Here is a 22,575-nt window from a genome sequence, read left to right on the forward strand (position 1 = left end):
TAAAGAATCTGCCTGCAACGAGGGAGACCTGGGTTCGATACCACGTTGGGAAGATCCCCTGGAGAAGGAAACAGCTACCAGCAGGCCAGTACTCTGGCCTGGAGAATTCCATGGACAGAGGAGCCTGGTAGGCTACAGTCCATGGGGTCTAAAAGAGTTGGACATGACTGAGCAACTTTCACTTTCACATTATGCTATACCATAACCACACTTTAGATCAGCATTTATCATTCTTTTGTCTCTTTCCTCAGGAAGCTACTGGTCATCCTTCTCATAACACTTACATGTGAACATTCAATCCTTTATCATGACAGAAAATATTATAGACATTATTTTCTTTAAACCTAGGTCCACTATGACTAAAATAATCAGAAACAATGAGCACAATACAAAAATCACGTAAATTTTGTAAAAAATTGGTGTATCAGATGAAACAATCTGCAGGTACTGATGAAAACTATACATCAGGAATTCAGTTTATAATCAAAATATCCAGGTGATGGAATGAGTCTTGTCTTGTTGGTCAACGGGATCATCATCCACAACATATAAAAAACATTCATCAGCCTTAGGCATAATTTATTTTAAAAAAGAAACATTGATGTTCAGGGAATTATAGGAAATTTTACCATATAGAACACACCTAGGTAATTGGCATATACTTAAAGAAAAGTAGAACTAACAGAAAAGTAAGAAGGTAGAACCATATGTTTCCATAGTAGAAAATGTTTTTAAATCAAACATATAGGATTACACAATTTTCCTCAAATCTACATGGTGGCACTTTAAATTTTTTTTTTTTTTTATTAGTTGGAAGCTAATTACTTCACAACATTTCAGTGGGTTGTGTGAAGCTGTGGTATATATACACCATGGAATATTACTCAGCCGTTGAAAAGAATTCATGGTGGCACTTTTAATAGACAAAGTGTTGGTAGTCACTGTGCAATAAGAAAGACTACAAATCTCCAATGAAAAGTCTAGCAGTCCAATATGAAAATAAATGAAAAGTATGAACAGCAAATTCACACAAGTGAAATGGCCAATGATATATAAAAGGTGACATGGAAAATCTGCAAAATTGATATTGTCAACAAGTAATATTCCTACAAATAATTTGTAGAACAAATAATCTGGTAGAAATAATTTTGAGGGAGAATAATATGGAAATACCATTTAAATAAAATTTATGCACATTGTTTTATATTATCTGTCATGCAGAAAGACTTGCACATGTTCATAATTACATACTGAATATTCCCACTAGCACTTAAATGGCTATCAATTTGTGAACACATTCATCTACAACATAGGTATGAGTTATACAGCCATGAAAGAAAACAGGTAATTATGGGCAATATTGTTAAATACTCTCTATGTCACATTACTAAACAAATAAAAAGTCTGAGAAATTTTAAAAAAAAATAAGCATGAGACTCATCTTTGGAAATAAAATTAAACATATGTTATGTAAATAAATGTAAATTTGCAGACCACAGAGGAAACGATCTTTAGAATGCATTGAATATCCAATAACTTCCAGATGTTCAAGGGGGTTTTAGAAAACGCAAAGGAACCAGAGATCAAATTGCCAACACCTGATGGATAATTAAAAAGAAGAGAGTTCCAGAAAAACATCTATTTCTGCTTTATTGACTATGCCAAGGCCTTTGACTGTGTGGATCACAATAAACTATGGGAAATTCTTCAAGAGATGGGAATACCAGATCACCTGACCTGCCTCTTAAGAAACTTGTATGCAGGTCAGAAAGCAACAGTTAGAACTGGACATGGAACTACAGAATGGTTCCAAATAGGAAAAGGGGTACGTCAAGGCTGTATATTGTCACCCTGCTTATATAACTTATAAGAGGAGTACATCATGAGAAACGCTGGGCTGAATGAAGCACAAGCTGGAATCAAGATTGCTGGGAGAAATACCAATAACCTCAGATATGCAGATGACATCACCTTTATAGCAGAAGCTGAAGAAGAACTAAAGAGTCTCTTGATGAAAGTGAAAGAGGAGAGTGAAAAAGTTGGCTTAGAGCTCAACATTCAGAAGACTAAGATCATGGCATCCAGTCCCATCACTTCATGGGAAATAGATGGGGAAACAGTGGCTGACTTTATTTTTGGGGGCTCCAAAATCACTGTAGATGGTCATTAAAAGACACCTACTCCTTGGAAGGAAAGTTATGACCAACCTAGGTACCATATTAAAAAGCAGAGATGTTACTTTGCCAACAAAGGTCCATCTAGTCGAGGCTATGTTTTTTCCAGTGGTCATGTATGGATGTGAGAGTTGGAATGTGAAGAAAGCTGAGCACCGAAGAACTGATCCTTTTGAACTGGGGTGTTGGAGAAGACTCTTCAGAGTCCCCTGGAGTGCAAGGAGATCCAATCAATCCATCTTAAAGGAGATCAGTCCTGAGTGTTCATTGGAAGGACTGATGCTGAGGCTGAAACTCCAATACTTTGGCCACCTCATGCGAAGAATAGACTCATCGGAAAAGATCATGATGCTGGGAGGGACTGAGGGCAGGAGGAGAAGGGGGATGACAGAGGATGAGATGGCTGGATGGCATCAAAGGCTCGATGGACATGACTTTGGGTAAACTCTGGGAGTTGGTGATGAGCCAACTGGCGAGCTGCAATTCATGGGGTTCCAATGAGTCGGACACGACTGAGAGACTGAACTGAACTGGACCACAACACTGACTGACTGACAGGAGTTTAGAGTATCTTTTACTAACAATACTTTGGATTAACATTATCAAAATGGAAAATATTTAAGAGATACAGTATGAATTTTCATATTATAATGGGATTGTGGGCAGGAAGATAAACCATCAAATTCTGCTTTCTCATTTGTTCCTTCTCATTGAAGGACTCTTGAGGACACAGTAAACATACAAATATTCTCAGGAGTTAAATTTTAACAGCAAGTGCAGTAGCACAAGGACATTATGCAATAGTGATAAAAGTCTGGAATGCATCATGCAGATTTTACTTGCTAGATAGTCCTGGCCCCTTTCATTTCCCCTAAATTTTAAAGGAGCCCTATCAGTGTGCTTTGCAGGGTGCTATTCAGAGAAAGGATGGTCAGGGCTCCCCAGGAGACCTCCAGATCCCATCCAGACACCATGACTTAGAGAAAGAGAAACATCAGCCTCCCTGGTGACTTGGTCCTGCCAAAGTCTGAATCAGAAAGATCAAAGTGAAGATGGGATCCTGCCCTTAAGTAAACCCTGTGCATTGTAAGGTCTGGACTTTAATGGACTCTGCTTCTATCCTGTCACATTGCTCCTCCTGCTTGAGGAGGGAGAGGGACTGTAAGAAGGAATCAAACATAAGGAAACTGGCATGGAAAAGATTCAGCAGCCTCTTTCTCCATCAGATAGATTGGTACCTTATTTTCTAATACATAAAATTCCCCTGGAGTCTTTGGATATTTTGAAACACTTTTATAATTTGCTATCTGATATTGTAATCTTCTCCTAATAACCTATGTTGTTTCTTTGCTGATAGAATAACCTTACACTCCCAGAGCAAATAGAGGTTAAACACTAAATTATAATCCAATGTATGAGAATTGATTGGGAATTCCAAAATCCATACCTTACTTTTGTACTGGGTATAGGAACTACATGGTTGCCACTGTCACTCCTTCGTGGTTCATTGTTAATGAGTTCATGGTCAGCTCAATCAATTTTATTATCACAAAGGTGGAACTTTTTCAACAGCCTTATTGACACTTATAAATTACAAAAAAAAAAAAAAAGTCTTCCTTTATAAATGTGAACTATATCCAAACCAAGAAATTTGAAACACTATTGATTCATATCAAAAATTACTAATTGTTTTTTTCTTGTAGGTAATGCTTTACAATTTGTAATCTAAGAAGCTATACTTTTCAGGTGAAGTGAAGTGAAGTCGCTCAGTCATGTCTGACTCTTTGCAACACCGTGGACTGTAGCCTACCAGGCTCCTCCGTCCATGGGATTCTCCAGGCAAGAATACTGGAGTGGGTTACCATTTCCTTCTCCAGGGGATCTTCCCAACCCAGGGATCGAGCCCAGGTCTCCCGCATTGGAGGCAGACGCTTTAACCTCTGAGCCACCAGGGAAGCCCATACTTTTCAGGTAGCCTTTATTAATTTATTACTAATAAGTTATATATAAAATTTATTTCTCTTAAGTGGCTGATTCAGTTCAGTTCAGTTCAGTCGCTCAGTCATGTCTGACTCTTTGCGACCCCATGACTGCAGAATGCCGGGCTCCTTCTCCATCACCAACTCCCTGAGCTTGCTCAAATTCATGTCCATCAAGTCGGTGATGCCATCAACCATCTCATCCTCTGCCATCCCCTTCTTCTGTCTTCAATCGTTTCTAGCATGAGGTTCTTTTCCAATGAATTCGTTCTTCACATCAGGTGGCCAAAGTATTGGAGTTTTGGCTTCAACTTCAGTCCTTCCAATGAACACCCAGGACTGATCTCCTTTAGGATGAACTGGTTGAATCTCCTTGCAGTCTAAGGGACTCTCAAGATTCTTCTTCAACACCACAGTTCAAAAGCATCAATTCTTTGGTGTTCAGCTTTCTTACAGTCCAACTCTCACATCCAATCATGACTACTAAAAACAATAGCTTTGACTAGATAGACCTTTGTTGGCAGAGTAACATCTCTGCTTTTTAATATGCTGTCTAGGTTGGTCATAGCTTTTCTCCCAAGGAGCAAGTGTCTTTTAATTTCATGGCTGCAGTCACCACCTGCAGTGATTTTGGAGACCAAAAAAGTAAAGTCTCTCCTTGTTTCCGTTGTTTCCCCATCTATTTGCCATGAAGTGATGGAACCGGATGACATGATCTTAGTTTTCTGAGTGTTGAGTTTTAAGCCAAATTTTCACTGACCACTTTCACTCATCAAGAGGCTTTTCAGTTCTTCTTCAATTTCTGTCATAAGGGAGGTGTCATCTGCATATTTGAGGTTGTTGATATTTCTCCTGGCAATCTTGATTCCAGCTTGTGCTTCATTCAGCCTGGCATTTTGCATGATGTACTCTGCATATAAGTTAAATAAGCAGGGTGACAATATACAGCCTTGCCGTACTCCTTTCCTGATTTGGAAACAGTGGCTGATTACACATGTATTTTCCTTGTATATCAAAAGATGTAAAAGATGCATATCAAAATATATATATTAATGAGTGGATATATATAGCTCTCTTCTATAACATAAGCCAGTAAATATCAATTTTGAAAATGAAGACTAGTATAAAATATAAAATTGTAAAATATATAATAAACTGAAGCTTTGTAAATCTTGAGAATTCTGAATTTTTGTCAGTGATCTGTACAAAACTCTGAGGGCTGAAGATTTAAGGGATATATAATTTAAGAAAATCAGAAAAAAATAAAGTATGTCAGTTATTAGAAATCTCCCACTGTCTTTTTGCTTTGGAATAAAGACCATCTAGAAACTTTTTAAAATATCTGAATTTGGCAATAAACCATCATTTGTCTATGCCATTATGTGTGAATGGTCATGATTATACTCCATAGCTGATTGAATATAGTAATAAGTATGTAAAATGTAGGTATTCCTATTAACGTCAATGCATTAGTAGTTATCATTGCTTAAGATCATTAATCCTTTCTTTCTTACATGCCATATGGAAGACATTTAACTAGTTATTTTTCAATCTCTTTTGAATTCTAATGCTATAACTTTAAATGCATTGAGTAAGGTATTTGTGGTACCCTAACAGGCTCTATGGAGATACGATGGCAAAAAACTGACACCTTAGGAGCCAATACTCGTCTGTATCACTGAACCCCCAGAATTACCTTCTTGGCAAATATTGGCGAAACAAATGCTAAAAACATGATTAACAGCTGAGCAGAGTGATAGTACTTCAACAGGAAGCAAACATGCCCAGATTTCACAAAAGGTAGGTAAAGAAATTTAATAGCAGAAAAATATTTAAAGAATCACTTAAATAATATAAAAGGTGTGATTACAATTTCTGCAAGAAAGGTAAACTATGATAGCTCCAACTTATCTCAGTTCAGTTCAGTCGCTCAGTCGTGTCCGACTCTTTGCAACCCCATGAATCGCAGCACGCCACGCCTCCCTATCAATCACCAACTTCCGGACTTCACCCAAGCTCATGTCCATCGAGTAGGTGATGCCATTCAGCCATCTCATCCTCTGTTGTTCCCTTCTCCTCCTGCTCCCAATCCCTCTCAGCATCAGGGTCTTTTAGAATGAGTCATCTCTTCTCATGACGTGCCCAAAGTACTGGAGTTTCAGCCTCAGCATCTGTCCTACCAATGAATACCCAGGACTGGTCTCCTTTAGGATGGACTGGTTGAATCTCTTTGCAGTCCAAGGAACTCTCAAGAGTCTTCTCCAACACCACAGTTCAAAAGCCTCAATTCTTCAGCACTCAGCTTTCTTCACATTCCAACTCTCACATACATACACAACCACTGGAAACACCATAGCCTTGGCTAGATTGATGTTTGTTGGCCAAGTAATGTATTTGCTTTTTAATATTTTGTCTAGGTTGGTCATAAATTTCCTTGCAAGGAGAAAGCAGCTTTTAATTTCATGGCTTCAACCACCATCTGCAGTGATTTTGGAGCCCCCCAAAATAAAGTCAGCCACTGTTTCCACTGTTTCCCCATCTATCTGCGATGAAGTGATGGGACCAGATGCCATGAACTTAGTCTTCTGAATGTTGAGCTTAAAGCCAACTTTTTCACTCTCCTCTTTCACTTTCATCAGAGGGCTTTTTAGTTCCTCTACACTTTCTTCCATAATGGTGGTGTCATCTGCATATCTGAGGTTACTGATATTTCTCCTGGGAATCTTGATTCTAGATTGTGCTTCTTCCAGCCCAGGGTTTCTCCTGATGTACTCTGCATATAAGCTAAATAACCTGGTGACAATATACAGCTTATCTCAAACATTTATAAAAACCAAAATATATATGGCAAGTGCTACAGAGGTTTAGAGTATCTTTTATTAACATTACTTTGGGTTAACATTATCAAAATGGAAACTATTTAAGAGATAGAGTATGAATTTTGATATTATAATGGTATTGTGGGCAGGAAGATAAACCATCAAATTCTGCTTTGTCATTTGTTCCTTCTCATTGAAGGACTCTTGAGGACACAGTAAACATACAAATATTCTCAGAAGTTAAATTTTAACAGCAAGTGCAGTAGCACAAGGACATTATGCAATAGTGATAAAAGTCTGGAATGCATCATGAAAATTGTGCTTGCTAGATAATCCTGGCCCCTTTCATTTCCCCTAAATTTTAAAGTAGCCCTATCAGTGTGCTTTGCAGGGTGCTCTTCAGAGAAAGGATGGTCAGGGCTCCCCAGGAGACCTCCAGATCCCATCCAGACACAGTGACTTAGAGAAAGAGCAACATCAGCCTCCCTGGTGACTTGGTCCTGCCAAAGTCTGAATCAGGAAGATCGAAGTGAAGATGGGATCCTGCCCTTAAGTAAACCCTGTGCATTGTAAGGTCTGGCCTTTAATGGACTCTGCTTCTAACCTGTCACATTGCTCCTCCTGCTTGAGGAGGGAGAGGGACTGTAAGAAGAAATCAAGCGTAAGGAAACTGGCATGGAAAAGATTCAGCAGCCTCTTTCTCCATCAAATAGATTGCTACCTTATTTCCTAATACATAAAATTCCCCTGGAGTCTTTGGATATTTTGAAACACTTTTATAATTTGCTATCTGATATTGTAATCTTCTCCTAATAACCTATGTTCTTTCTTTGCTGATAGAATTACCTTACACTCCCAGAGCAAATAGAGGTTAAACACTATAAATTATAATCCAATGTATGAGAATTGATTGGGAATTCCAAAATCCATACCTTACTTTGGTACTGGGCATAAGAACTACATGGTTGCCACTGTCACTCCTTCGTGGTTCATTGTTAATGAGTTCATGGTCAGCTCAATCAATTTTATTATCAAAAAGGTGGAGCTTTTTCAACAGCATTATTGATACTTATAAATTACAAAAAAAAAAGAGAAAAAGTCTTCCTTTTAAATGTAAACTATTTCCAAACTAAGAAAGTTGAAACACTATTGATTCATATCAAGAATTACTAATTGTTTTTTTCTTGTAAGTAATGCTTTGCAATTTTTAATCTAAGAAGCTATACTTTTCAAGTAGCCTTAATTAACTTATTACTAATAAATTATAAATAGGATTGGTTTCTCTTAAGTGGCTGACTCAGTTCCGTTCAGTTCAGTTCAGTCACTCACTCATGTCTGACTCTTTGCAACTCCATGGACTGCAGCATGCCAGGCGTCCTTCTCCATCATCAACTCCCAGAGCTTGCTCAAACTCATGTCCATCAAGTCAGTGATGCCATCTAGCCATCTCATCTTCTGCTGTCCCCTTCTCCTCCTGCCTTCAATCATTTCATCAATAGCATAAGGGTCTTTTCCAATGAGCCAGTTCTTCACATCAGGTGGCCAAAGTATTGGAGTTTCAGCTTCAACATCAGTCCTTCCAATGAATATTCAGGACTGGTTTCCTTTAGGATTGACTGGTTTGATCTCCTTGCAGTCCAAGGGACTCTCAAGAGTCTTCTCCAACACCACAGTTCAAAAGCATCAATTCTTTGGTGTTCAGCTTTCTTTATAGTTCAACTCTCACATCTATACTTGACTACTGGAAAAACCATAGCTTTGACTAAATGGACTTTTGTCAGCAAAGTAATGTCCCTGCTTTTTATTTTATTTCTTTTTCATTTATTTATATTAGTTGGAAGCTAATTACTTTACAATATTGTAGAGGTTTTTGCCATACACTGATATGAATCAGCCATGGATTTACATGTGTATCCCATCCTGAATCCCCCTCCCACCTCCCTCCCCATCCCATCCCTCTGGGTCATCCTAGTGTACCAGCCCTGAGCACTTGTTCATGTATCAAACCTGGACTGGTGATCTGTTTCACAATTGATAATATACATGTTTCAATGCTATTCTCTCAGATCATCCAACCCTCGCCTTCTCCCACAGAGTCCCAAAATCTGTTCTATATATCTGTGTCTCTTTTTCTGTCTTGCATATAGGGTTATTGTTACCATCTTTCTAAATTCCATATGTATATGTTAGTATACTGTATTGGTGTTTTCCTTTCTGATTTACTTCACTCTGTAGAATGGGCTCCAGTTTCATCCAGCTCATTGGAACTGATTCAAATGTATCCTTTTTAATGGCTGAGGAATATTCCATTTTGTATATATACCACAATTTTCTTATCCAGTCGTCCGTTAATTGGCATCTAGGTTGCTTCTATGTCCTGGCTATTATAAACAGTGCTGCGATGAACATTGGGGGTACACGTGTCTCTTTTGGTTCTGGTTTCCTCGGTGTGTATGCCCAGGGGTGGGATTGCTGGGTCATATGGCAGTCCTATTTCCAGTTTCTTTAAGGAATCTCCACACTGTTCTCCATAGTGGCTGTACTAGTTTACATTCCCACCAACAGTGTAAGAGGCTTCCCTTTTCTCCACACCCTCTCCAGCATTTATTGTTGTAGACTTTTGAATAGCAGCTATTCTGACTAGAGTGAGATGGTACCTCATTGTGGTTTTGATTTGCATTTCTCTAATAATGAGTGATGTTGAGCATCTATTCAAGTGTTTGTTAGCCATATGTATGTCTTCTTTGGAGAAATGTCTATTTAGTTCTTTGGCCCATGTTTTGATTGGATCATTTATTTTTCCAAAATTGAGCTGCACGAGTTGCTTGTATATTTTTGAGATTAATTCTTTGTCTGTTGCTTCCTTTGCTATTATTTTTTCCCATTCTGAAGGCTGTCTTTTCACCTTGTTTATAGTTTCCTTTGCTGTGCAAAAGCTTTCAAGTTTAGCTAAGTCCCATTTTTTTATTTTTGCTTTTATTTCCAATATTCTGGGAGGTGGGTCATAGAGAATCTTGCTGTGATTTATTTCTGATTTATTATGTGATTTTGCCTATGTTCTCCTCTAGGAGTTTTATAGTTTCTGGTCTTACATTTAGATCTTTAATCCATTTTGAGTTTATTTTTGTGTATGGTGTTAGAAAGTGTTCTAGTTTCATTCTTTTACAAGTGGTTGACCAGTTTTCCCAGCACCACTTGTTAAAGAGGTTGTCTTTTCTTCTTTGTATATTCTTGCCTCCTTTGTAGAAGATAAGGTGTCCATCGGTATGTGGATTTATCTCTGGGCTTTCTATTCTGTTCCATTGATTTATATTTCTGTCTTTGTGCCAGTACCATACTTTCTTGATGACTGTGGCTTTGTAGTAGAGCCTGAAGTCAGGCAGGTTGATTCCTCCAGTTCCATTCTGCTTTCTCAAAATTGCTTTGGCTATTCGAGGTTTTTTGTGTTTCCATACAAATTGTGAAATTATTTATTCTAGTTCTGCGAAGAATAACGTTGGTAGCTTGATAGGGATTGCATCGAATCTATAGATTGCTTTAGGTAATATACTCATTTTCACAATATTGATTCTTCCAATCCATGAACACGGTATATACCATGTCTCTGCTTTTTGATATGCTGTCTAAGTTGGTCATAGTTTTTCTTTCAAGGAGCAAATGTCTTTTAATTTCATGTCTGTTATCACCATCTGCAGTGAATTTGGATACCAAAAAAGTAACGTCTCTCCCTGTTTCCACTGTTTCCCCATCGAATTGTCATGAAGTGATGGGACTGGATGCCATGATTTTAGTTTTTTGAATTTTGAGTTTCAAGCCAAGTTTTTCACTCTTCTCTTTCACTTTCATCAAGAAGCTCTTTAGTTCTTCCTCACTTTCTGCCATAAGGGAAGTGTCATCTGCATATCTGAGGTAATTGATATTTATCCTGGCAATAACTCTGCATATATGTTAAATAAGCAGGCTGACAATATACAGCCTTGACGTACTCCTTTCCCAATTTGGAAACAGAGGCTAATTACACATGCATTTATCTTGTATATCAAAAGATGTAAATGATGTATATCAAAATATATATTAATGAGTGGATGTATAACTCTCTTCTATAACAGAAGCCAGTAAATATCAATTTGGAAATTTAGGATTAGTATAAAAAATAAAATTATAAAATAGATAATAAACTTAAAATTTGTAAAACTTGTGAATTCTGAATTTTTGTCAATGACATCTTTAAACGTCTGAGGGTTGAGGATTGAAGGGGTATAAAAGTTAAGAAAATTAGAAAAAAATAAAATAAAGAAATAAAGTATGTCAGTTATTAGAAATTTCCCAATGTCATTTTGCTTTAGAATAAAGACCATGTAATAACGTTTTAAATATCTGAATTTGACAATGAAAACATCATTTGTCTATGCGATCATGTGTGAATACTCATGATTATATTCCATAGATGATTGAATATAGTAATAAATATGTAAAATGCAAGTATTCCTCTTGATGTCAGAGAGTTAGTAGTTATCCTATCTTAAGATCACGCATCCTTTTTTCCTTACAAGCCATATGAAAGACATTTAATTAGTTATCTTTCAACCTCTTGAGTTCTAATGCTATAAATTAAAACTCAAGAATAAGGTATTTTTCATACCCTAACAGATTCTATGGAGATATGATGGCAAAAAACCAGACACTTTAGGACCCAACACTCGTCTGTATAACGCAGAATGAATTTCTTGGTAAATATTGGCAGAACAAATGCTAAAAACATGATTAACAGCTGAGCAGAATGATAGTACTTCAATAAGAAACAAACTTATCAACTGTTTATTATTAAAACATTCAGAAAGAAAACTTTACTTCTGTGTTTTTACTACCAACAATAGAGGGGAGAAGGAAAATATATCATAGTTGGCACTGTGTTCTACCTGGTCATGTCCCTTATGCCCAGAATTAAATATCTTCATTTTGCCTGTATTTGCTTCTAACAGTGAATAGCTTAATGAGTTGTTGTTCTACCTCTGAATTCTTTCCTTACACCTATTGCTTCTCCTGTGTAGGAGTATTTTAAATGTTATTGATAAATAACAGCTTTTAATTTATTACCAGTGACTCTCCATTTTCTACAAAAAAAAAAAAAAAATCCACAATCATTTTCATGAAGTGATAGCATATTTCTTAATAAAATGAAGATTCTCCTTTCTTTCCTTCCACTGACACTACAATTACCCTTTCTGTGAAACTTGACACCATTCTCATCAGATTAAATGACTTCCTTAATCTTTAAGAGAATATATTTCTGAATGCCCCCTTTTATGCATATGTGGTTTCTTTATGCAGAGAGTTCTTTAAGAAGTTCATCTACCAATCTTGAATTCACTTGTGAAGTTCAAGTGACAAAGCACTTGTTTCATAAAGTCTTCACTTATCTCTCCAGCAGACAGGACGTTCTGGCTGTGAGTCTGAAAGCACTTTAAATGCAGTTTCCTGTATGTAACCATCTGTTATCTTTAAAATACACTGCTTTTTACAGTGCTTTATAATGGCCATTTCTCATTTTATTCTGAATTATAGTTAACAATTTTACTGACAGTCACTCAATGCTAGGTCATCCAAAAACCAAAGGCTTTATAACTCACGGTGGAACCAACGGCACTTATGAGGCCATCTACCATGAGGTTCTTATGGTGGGCTTTCCTGTGTTTGCTGATCAACCTGATAACATCGCCTGATGGACCACAGCACACCAGGCTTCCCTGTCCTTCACCATCTCCCAGAGCTTGCTCAAGCTCATGTCCATTGAGTCAGTGATGTTACCCAACCATTTCATCCTCTGTTGTCTCCTTCTGCTTTAACTCCTCACTGTCATCAGTAGGCAGATCGTTCACACAAAAAAATCTATATGGCAATAGTGATCATAAATTATACAATTGACCAGTCAAATTTCATTGATATCTTTAGTATTGATGCATTACACTCAAAAAATCAGAACACACATCCTCAGTCTTTGCAGACTGCAGGATTTCTGCTGCTATTTCATTTTAGTCCAGAACTTTCCCAAAATAATTTACATTGGTTTGCAGTTGGTCATTTACTGTTTTTGCTGTTTCTCTGAGGGACACAACTGTTGTGACCTCATAACCCTCCATCTTGTTGATGTCACCTTATCTCTAATTCTGTGTCACAGCGACTGCAGACACAAGAGTCTCTCACTTGCTATTTTACACTAGTCGTCTTTCTCACAAAATATAATTGATGTGTGTGTACAAGATGGGCGACAGCACTGACAAATCAATACTAAACACACTGTATCATCTCGAAATGTTCTGCACTTTGCCTTCTCATTGGATTTCCACATCTGCTGACTATTCATGTAATCTACTTTTTTAAGGAATAGGGGTTATAATTTAACTTCTGGTTGATTCCTTCTGGATATAAGCCTGAGCAATAGCAAAAGTTCACAGTAATTATTTAAAAAGTACTACATATGAGCAAGATGTCTATGAAAAGGCTCTCGCTTCTGCTGCTGCTACAGCTGACTTGTTACTTTAGTGCTGGGAGTTGTGGAAAGGTGCTGGTGTGGCCAGTGGAATTTAGTCACTGGCTGAATATAAAGACAATTCTGGATGAACTTGTCACAAGGGGTCATGAAGTGACTGTTCTGATATCTTCGGCTTCCACTATTACTAATTCCAGCAAACCATCGACTATGAACTTTGAGACTTTCCCTGTATCTTTAACAAAAAATGATTATGAGAATTTTATAGAACGTCTTCTTGAGAAATGGACGGATGCGGCGAAAGATTCCTTTTGGTCCTATTTTTCAACAGTGAAAAGTTTATTTTGGGAATTTTTTGATACTGCTATAACTATGTGTAAAGACGCTGTTTCCAACAAGAAATTAATGACAAAACTAGAGGAATCAAGGTTTGATATCCTTATTGCAGATGCCGTTGGACCCTGTGGTGAACTGCTGGCTGAATTACTTAAAATACCATTCGTGTACAGTCATCACACCTCACCTGGCCATATAATTGAAAAGAATAGTGGAAGACTTCCATTCCCACCATCTTATGTACCTGTTATGTTTTCAGAATTAAGTGATCACATGACATTCATGGAGAGGATCAAAAATATGTTATATACACTTTATTTTGACCTTTTCTTCCCGACATACAATGAGAAGAAGTGGAATCAGTTTTACAGTGAAGCACTAGGTAAGTTGGGCTTTCTGATAGCTCAGTGGTAAAGAATCTACCTGCCAATGCAGGAGACACAGGTTCGATCCTTTGGTCAGAAAGATCCCTTGGAAAAGGAAATGGCATACAATTCCAGTGTTTTTGCTTGAGAAATCCCATGGACAGAGAAGCCTTTTGGGCTATAGTCCATGGAGTTGGAAAGAGTCAGTTACCACTTAGCAACAAACAACTAGGTAAGTCATGTTTTTAGTTGGTTTCATTAAGTCCTATTTTTCCTAGTGCCTTGGAAGTTCAGTTTGTATAAATATAAATTCACAAAACTTTATCTCAAATAAGTGAAACAGTGAAATAAAAATATAAAATAACCCTCAATCTAACAAATATTATGCAAACACTTAAATTATAGGGTAGGGTAAAGCCCATTACTAGTATCGGATACCAGGAAGTCACTTACCACAAACTGAAGTACCTAGGACTTCTGCAAGTGACTATCCAAATTACAAAATTCTTCTTTCAATTTAAAGTCTTTAGGAATCTCATAAACTGTCTCGATAAATGAAGACATATACATTGAGAGTTATACACATATCTGTAGTACAAATATCCAGTTAGCTTTTAGAAAATGTTTCTTCTTGTGTAGAAACAGATGTTTTCCAGATCTATTTTGTTATCCTATACTATGTTATGTTATATATTTATCAAACAACAGACACATTAAAACAACTTTGGCCTCAACATCCAAAGTTGTTTTACAAAAATTATCTGATATACACACATGACAATAGTCTCATTTGATCAAACATTTGTTGGTTTTCTTTTTACTTTCAGGAAGACCTACTACCTTATCAGAAACAATGGGGAAAGCTGAAATGTGGCTCATTCGAACCTACTGGGACTTTTCATTTCCTCGTCCACTACTCCCAAATGTTGAATTTGTTGGAGGCCTCCACTGCAAGCCTGCCAAGCCCCTGCCTAAGGTCACCTACTCCTCCTTGTTGTTCTTTGTGAATGTTGTGTTTTCAATAGGAATCATTCTGTATTCTGTCTTTGGAATGTTTGATTACAGGTAGTCAGATGTGGGAACCTGGATAAAGTGACCTTCCACCTAGAAAGTGATGTATTTCTATATCAACACAGCTATCTGAATTTCATTATCATTACAGAATAAACTCCCTAGAGTACATTGGACACTTTAATAATACATCAATTAAATACAACTTCATTATTCAACACATAGAGAAGCATCATTCATTAAAGAACATTTATATTATACTTTTACATAAAAATATATATTTTATATAAATGAAATAATAGTTTTATTATCATCTGGTGATGCCATCCAACCATCTCATCTCACTATAATATGTTACATTGCTATTGTATTATAATTATTATAGGATAATTTTGTGTATAGCATATTCCAGAAGTGAATATGAACATAGACAAATGGTGTAGGCACAGTTTCTACCACCTGACAGTCCACCTGTACTGACAGAACACAATCAAATTGTAAAAAATGTTATAATATGCAAAGACCAGAGTGTTAAAGAAATATTCAGCATGAATCATAGAAATTATCTCTGATTCATAGAAAATTATGAGATTTGAAGGATACTCAGGAATAAACAGAAGGACTAGGGCAGGGTTGAAAGAAGATACGGGCTTCCCTCATATCTCATTTGGAAGAAGATATAAAAGAAATTAGGTGGAGTAGTTATGACAGTTGCCAAAAAGTCCAAGTTTAGTCTAGATAGGAAAAGGCTGAATAAAAAGGAGATGATGCTGATGAGGTAAGTTGCAAACAGATAATTATAAAGATTTGAAACATCTAGTAGGGGCATTGGGAAGAATATTGAAAGGATTAAGAAAGAAAGAGATGGTGGCGGTGGTTTAGTCTTTAAATCGTGTCCGACTCTTTCAATTCCATGGACTGTAGACTGCCAGGCTCCTCTCTCCATGGGATTCTCCAAGTGTGAATACTGGAGCAGGTTGCCATTTCCTTCTCCAGAGGATCTTCCCAACCCAAGAATCAAGCCCGGATCTCCCGCATTGCAGGCAGATTCTTTACTGACTGAGCTATGACAAAAGCCCTGAGAAAGAGATAGTCATATATAACGTAAAAATAAAAAGCAAGACAAAGTCACTGGGTTGGATTGTAAATGGTTAACAGTAGGAAGAGACCATTTAACAGATTGTTGCTAGATACAGACAATAATGAGTGAAAACTAGAGTACGGTGTTCCCAGAGATATCACATTAACTCATTTTTTTCTTTATTTTAAATTAATTAATATATTTTAATTGGAGGATAATTGCATTACTGTGGTGGGTTTTGCCATATATTGACATGAATCAGGATGGTTTACTTTAAACAAATTTAAATAAATCTCTGGGTTGGGAATAAAAACATATATTTATATATACATTCATATACATTTATATTGCTGGGAAAAGGCATTTATTTTAGCTAGTGCACTGGTGAAAAGCCTTAAAACTTACAAAAATACTTTAGTATTTCATCTTCTTCATCTGATCACCAAAACCTTAAAAATTCCTAACATTAAAAAAATTGACTTAAATGCTGCTGCTGCTAAGTCACTTCAGTCATCTCTGACTTTTTGTGACACTATGAACTGTAGTCCTCCAGGCTCCTCTGTCCACAGGATTCTCCAGGCAAGAACACTGGAGAGGGTAGCCATTCCCTTTTCCAGGAGATCTTCCTGACCCAGGGATCAAATCCTGGTTTCCTGCACTCTAGGCAGATTCTTTACCATCTGAGCCACTAGGAAAGTCCAAACAATGCTAAATTATACTAAATCAGATATAATAAAATATTTACTTGGAAAATACCAAATATAATAAGATCACAGTTTTCTTGAAGGTTAAAAAAGCATAAACTAGATTTACAATTTTCAGGATGTATATCATAGTGTATATTTGATTATAGGAATAGAGTAAAGATTAAAATGAAAACACAAATTTTAGCATAATGTCTTCAAGGTCCACCCATGTTGTCAAAAATGGCAGGATTTCCTTCTTTCTTCTGGGTGAATAACATTCCATTCTGAGCATGTGTGTCTGTCTGTGTGTGTGTATGTCTGTGTGTATCTATGAAACATCATTAAATAATTCATCCATTGGTGGGCACTTAAGTTTTTTCCCTAGCTAATTGTGAATAATGTTGCAGTCAACATGGGAGCACATATACCTCTCACTGTCCTGTTTTTCTTTCCTTTGACCATATACCTGGAAGTAGAATTGCCAGATCATACAATAGATGTATCTTTAATTGTTTTAAGATCCTTCAATTTATGTTCCATAAGGGCTAAACCAATTTACATTCCCACTGAGAGTGTACAAGCTTTCACTTTTCTCCACATTCTCACAACACTTTTTTCTTCTTGGTTATAGACTTTCTAACAGGGGTGAGGTAATATCTGATAATATCTGATTGTGATTTTGAAATACATTTCCCTGATGATTACTGATGTTGAGTATCTTCTCCTATACCTGGTGATCATTTGGAAATCTTCTTTCTAAAGTGTCTATTTGTTCATCTGCCCATTCTTTCATTGAATTTTGCTGTATGAGTTGTGTATATATTCTGTATCTTAACCCCTCATTCAACATGTGGTTACAAAACTTTTCTTCCATTCTGTAGATCGCATTTTCATCTTGTAGATTATTTCTTTGGCTGTGCAGAAGCTTTTAAGCTTGATGTAGTCCCACTTGTGATTTTTTGTTGTTGGTGTTGTTGTCTTGATGTCATATAGAAAACATCATTTTCAAGATCAGTGCCAAGGGGTTTCATGCTTATATTTTCTTTTAGGGATGTTATGGTATCTGGTCTTATGTTTAATTCATTGATTCATTTTGAGTTGTTTTTGTGATGGTATAAGATAGAGGTCTCTTCATATATATATATATATATATGAAGAGACCTCTATCTTATATATCTTATATATCTTAAATATATATATATATTTATCCAGTTTTCTCAGAAAAGAAAGAAGTGACTAATATTTCCACAATGGATATTGTTGTATCCCTTGCTCCCGTGTTGAATCGTAGTTGAACCCTGTATGCTGTTCCATGGTCTATGTATCTATTTTGGGACCAGTACACTATTATTTGAAATATTGAAACTTTATATTAAATATGAAATTTCAAGGTGTAATTCTTTTGGCTTTTGCTAATGTCAACATTTTAACAGTATTAGTCTTCTGGTCCACATCACAAGATGACTTTCCATTTATTTGTGTTTTCTTCTATTTCTTAAAACTTCTTATAGTTATCACTGTACAGATCTTTCACTTCACTGATTAAATTCATTTTTAGTTATTTTCCTGCTTTTGATGCTATTGTGAATGGGATAGTTTTTTTTTCAGATGTTTCATTATTAGTACACAGTAATGAAGTTGAATTCTATATAGTGATTTTATATCTTGCAACTTTACTGAATTTGTTGACTAGTTCAGGTTTTTGTTGTTGTTGTTGTTGAATCTGTGAGATTCTCTGTACAAAAAAAACCATGTCTTCTGCGAAAAATAAAAATCTTAATTCTTCCTTTCTATTTAGGATGTCTTTTATTTCTTTGTCTCTAGCTAGTTGCTCTAGCTACAGCTTCTACTAATATATTGAATCAGTGTGGGAGTGGGCATCCTTATTTTGTTTCTGATTAGAGAAAAAGCTTTCAAGTGTTCACTGTTGAGTATAACGTTAGCTTTGGGTTTGTCATATATGTTCTTTATTACACTGAGGTATGTTCCTTCTATACCCTATATGTTGAGGGTTTCGTCATGAAAGAATGTCATATGCTGTCAAATGTTTTATGGACATCTATTGAGATAATCATGTTATTTCATACTTCATTCTATTTATCCTTGCATGACAGAAATAAATCTCACTTGATATTAGTATATAATTCTTTTAATGTGTTCTTGAATTTGGCTTGTTGATATTTGTTAAGAATTTTTGCATCAATACTCAGTCTGGATATTGACCTTAGTTTTATCTTCTTGTAATTTCCTTATCTATTTGGTATCATGATCATGATGATGACCTTGTAGGATGGGTTTGGAAATGTTCCTACCTTCCTCTTTAATTTTTAAAGATTTTTTTTGAAGAACTGGTTTTAATTTTTCTATAATATTTCATAGAATATGTCAGTGAAGCCATCAGGTCCTGGGCTTTTGTGTGTTGATAGGTTATTGATTACCAATTCAATTTCTTTACTTATTAGGAGTGTTCAGATTTTCTACTTCTTCCTGATTCAGTCTTGGTAGGTTTTGTTTTTAAGAAGTTCTCCACTCTTCTCATATATGTATTAATAATTTATTAGCTTATAATTATTCATGGTAGTCTCAGAATCCTATGTATTTTTTCAGTATCAGTTCTAATGTCCCCATTTCATTTCTAATCTTATTTATTTGAGTCACTTTTTTTCTTGATTAGTCCAACTAAAGGTTTTCAATTTTGTTTATCTTTTTGACAAGACACAGAAGGACAAATACTGTAAGATGTCACTTGTATATGAAATCTAAAAATGCTGAACTTGTAAAAACAGAGAATAATATGGTGGTTGCCAGGACTGAGAGGTGGGAGAACAGGAGAAATGTTGTTTAAGGATACAAATTTGCATTTCTTAGTAAATAAGTACTAGAGATCTAAGGTACAGAGTAGTGAATATTCATACATGCCGAGTCATGTCAGACTCTTTGCGACCCTCTGAACTATAGCCAGCCAGTCTCCTCTGTCGATGGGATTTTCCAGGCAGGAATGTTGGGGTGGATTGCCATTTGAAATGTGGAATTATTCTAGTATAGACAGTAACTTCTTTTTAATCAGAAAGGATCAAGAACAACAAAGCAAAATAATTCAGAAACAATTCCAGGCAAATACGGATTCACCAGGAGCTTTATTTAGGTAGAAGTGAATTACTCAAAAGCTGACCAGACCTGTGCTGCAGGAAGCCCTGGACACCTCTTCCTCTTTGGAGCAGGTGCCCCCAGGGGGACTGATTGAAGTCATGCTGAAGGTCCTTCACTGCAGTTAGACATAGCACATCCATCTGTGACATTCATTATATAAGTTCAGGACAAAGGTATGATATGTAAAGAGACACAGCAGTGTGGTCGCTCAAATAAGTAACCATACAAGAGTAACTTCGGATTATAAACAGAACTCACAGAACTATTTCATAGAACATCCAAGCTATAATAATTGACTCCTCAAGTCATTAGTTAGTAATTTAGACAGAGAGTTTGGAAATCATGACAAAGTTTAAGGTGAAGGATAGGATTACAGAGCTGAATGAATGACATAAAGTGATTAGGATCATATTTTTTTTTCATAGTGCTCATAGTCAGGAAATGAAATATTAATGAATAACCTAAAATAATTCTCAAAAAGCCTGTCTGGAATAAATAAATTAAATCACTTAGAATTATAACAACAAAGAATCAAAGGGAGTTGAATCCTGCAAGTAACTTTCTTCCAAGAATCTATGTTAGTAATTAACATCATGATTAATGAAGAGTCTGAGGATAATATAGCTTAATAGTATCTTCTTGTCACTACTGAGTACTGGCTGTATCTTATTTCCTGCTTATACAGAAACACATTTGAACAAATACATATAATGGAAGAATTTGACCTCATATCACCCATTCCTTTCCCAGGATCTCAAGGACGAAAAATACTTTTTTTTTTTTTTTTTAAAAAAGGGAACATTTTAAAAAATAATATGAAGTTCCCCCAAAAAAATTTTTTAATGATTTTTTATTGCTGAATATTTATTAACACAACTGACCAAAGTCCAAGAGGTGAAGTTAACATGTTCAAGAGAATTGGGGGAGTGGGGTGGGTGAGGGAGGGAAATCACTCTATTAGCTAACTGTATAGTATGTCATAAGAATAATGTGCACTTTCTAACATAAAACCTGTCTATGCATAGAGCTCAGCAATTCCTTTCCTGGGTTTGTATCCAAAATAATTGAAATTGGGATCTCAATGAGATATCTGTACAACATATGCATAAAAGCTGTATTCAAAGGAGCCAAGAGGTTGAAGCAACCCAAATGTCCATCAACAGAGGAAGCAATAAACAAAATGTCATATATACAAACAATGGAATATTACTCACCTTTAAAAGGAAATTCTGACACATGTCACAACATCAATGAACCTTAAATTAAGGGAAAATAACTAGTCAGAAAAAGACAAATACTGTACAATTCAACTTATAAGAAGTATCCAGATTAATCTCACTTATATAAACAGAGGAGAATGAAACTTGCCAAAGGCTGGAGAAAGAGGAAAGTAGAGTTTCTTAATGATCACAGACTTCCAGTTTTGTCTGATGAAAAAGTTCTGGAGATTGGTTGCACAATGTGAGTATATTTAACACTAATATACTATACACTTAGGAACAATTAAGAAAGCAAATTTTATGCCATGTGTATCTTACCACAATCTATTTGTAAGAAATCACTACTCTAGTATCTTGAGACAATTTCTGATTTTCTCTCTTTAGTTGCTTGTAGCAATTCCTCCAATAATGTATGCTAATCTGCTGCTCTTTTGTGATGGAGCAAATTCTTTTTTCACAGGAAATGGAAGAGTTTGTGCAGAGCTCTGGAGAAAACGGTATTGTGGTGTTTTCTTTGGGGTCAATGGTCAGTAACATGTCAGAAGACAGAGCCAAGGTGATTGCATCAGCCCTCGCTCAAATTCCACAAAAGGTAGATACAATAACTTAATCATGGACAACTATTTAATGATTCTGTTAAACTCGGTAAAGATCTGATTTTAGACATTTACTATCAGAAAGGTAAATAATATGATACCAGCAATTTATCTCATATCTATACATATGTATAGATATGTATATATAAACCAAAATATACAGGGCAGGTGCTACTGCAGTACAGGGAGTGCCTTTGATCCATGATAATTTTAATTATTCAACATAGTAATCAAAAAGAATGATATATAAGAGACACAGTGTGACTTTTGGTGTTATTAATACAATGGTAGCATGGGCAGGAAGATTAACCAGTAAATTCTGCTTTGTCACTTGTTCCTTTTCCTTGAAGGACTCCTGAGGACAAAACACACATACAGATGCTTAAAATTGTTAAATTTTAACAATAAATGTAGTTATGCAATATTGATTCAAGTCAAACAATTACACTGTTCATTGTATTTGGAAGTAGGGCTTAATAATTTGTAATTTAAAAGAACATACTTCTTTGACAGCACTAATTAACTTATTATTAAAAAATTATGCTGTTGTTTTTCAGTCATTAAGTTATCTGAATCATTGCAATCCCATGGACAATAGCATGCTAGGCTCCCCTGTCCTTCACTATTACCCAGGGTTTGCTGAGATTCATGTCCATTGATTTAGTGAT

The 22,575-nt window shown here is 35.9% G+C and overlaps 1 protein-coding gene across 2 annotated transcripts in view; it reads left to right on the top strand.

Moving 5' to 3' along the window:
• The first annotated feature begins 13,450 nt into the window (after positions 1–13,450).
• LOC133058542 (UDP-glucuronosyltransferase 2B4-like) overlaps positions 13,451–22,575 on the top strand; it is a 28,289-nt gene continuing 19,164 nt past the window's right edge. The window contains exons 1-3 of one of the 2 annotated variants that reach the window (XM_061145251.1): positions 13,451–14,180; positions 14,991–15,139; positions 21,772–21,903. In XM_061145251.1, the coding sequence (XP_061001234.1) occupies positions 13,451–14,180; positions 14,991–15,139; positions 21,772–21,903 (1,011 nt within the window). The remainder of the gene's footprint in view (positions 14,181–14,990; positions 15,140–21,771; positions 21,904–22,575) is intronic. The other variant, XM_061145252.1, reaches the window with a different exon arrangement.

Source organism: Dama dama, chromosome 6, assembly GCF_033118175.1.
Source record: "Dama dama isolate Ldn47 chromosome 6, ASM3311817v1, whole genome shotgun sequence".
NCBI classification, from domain to species: domain Eukaryota; kingdom Metazoa; phylum Chordata; class Mammalia; order Artiodactyla; family Cervidae; genus Dama; species Dama dama.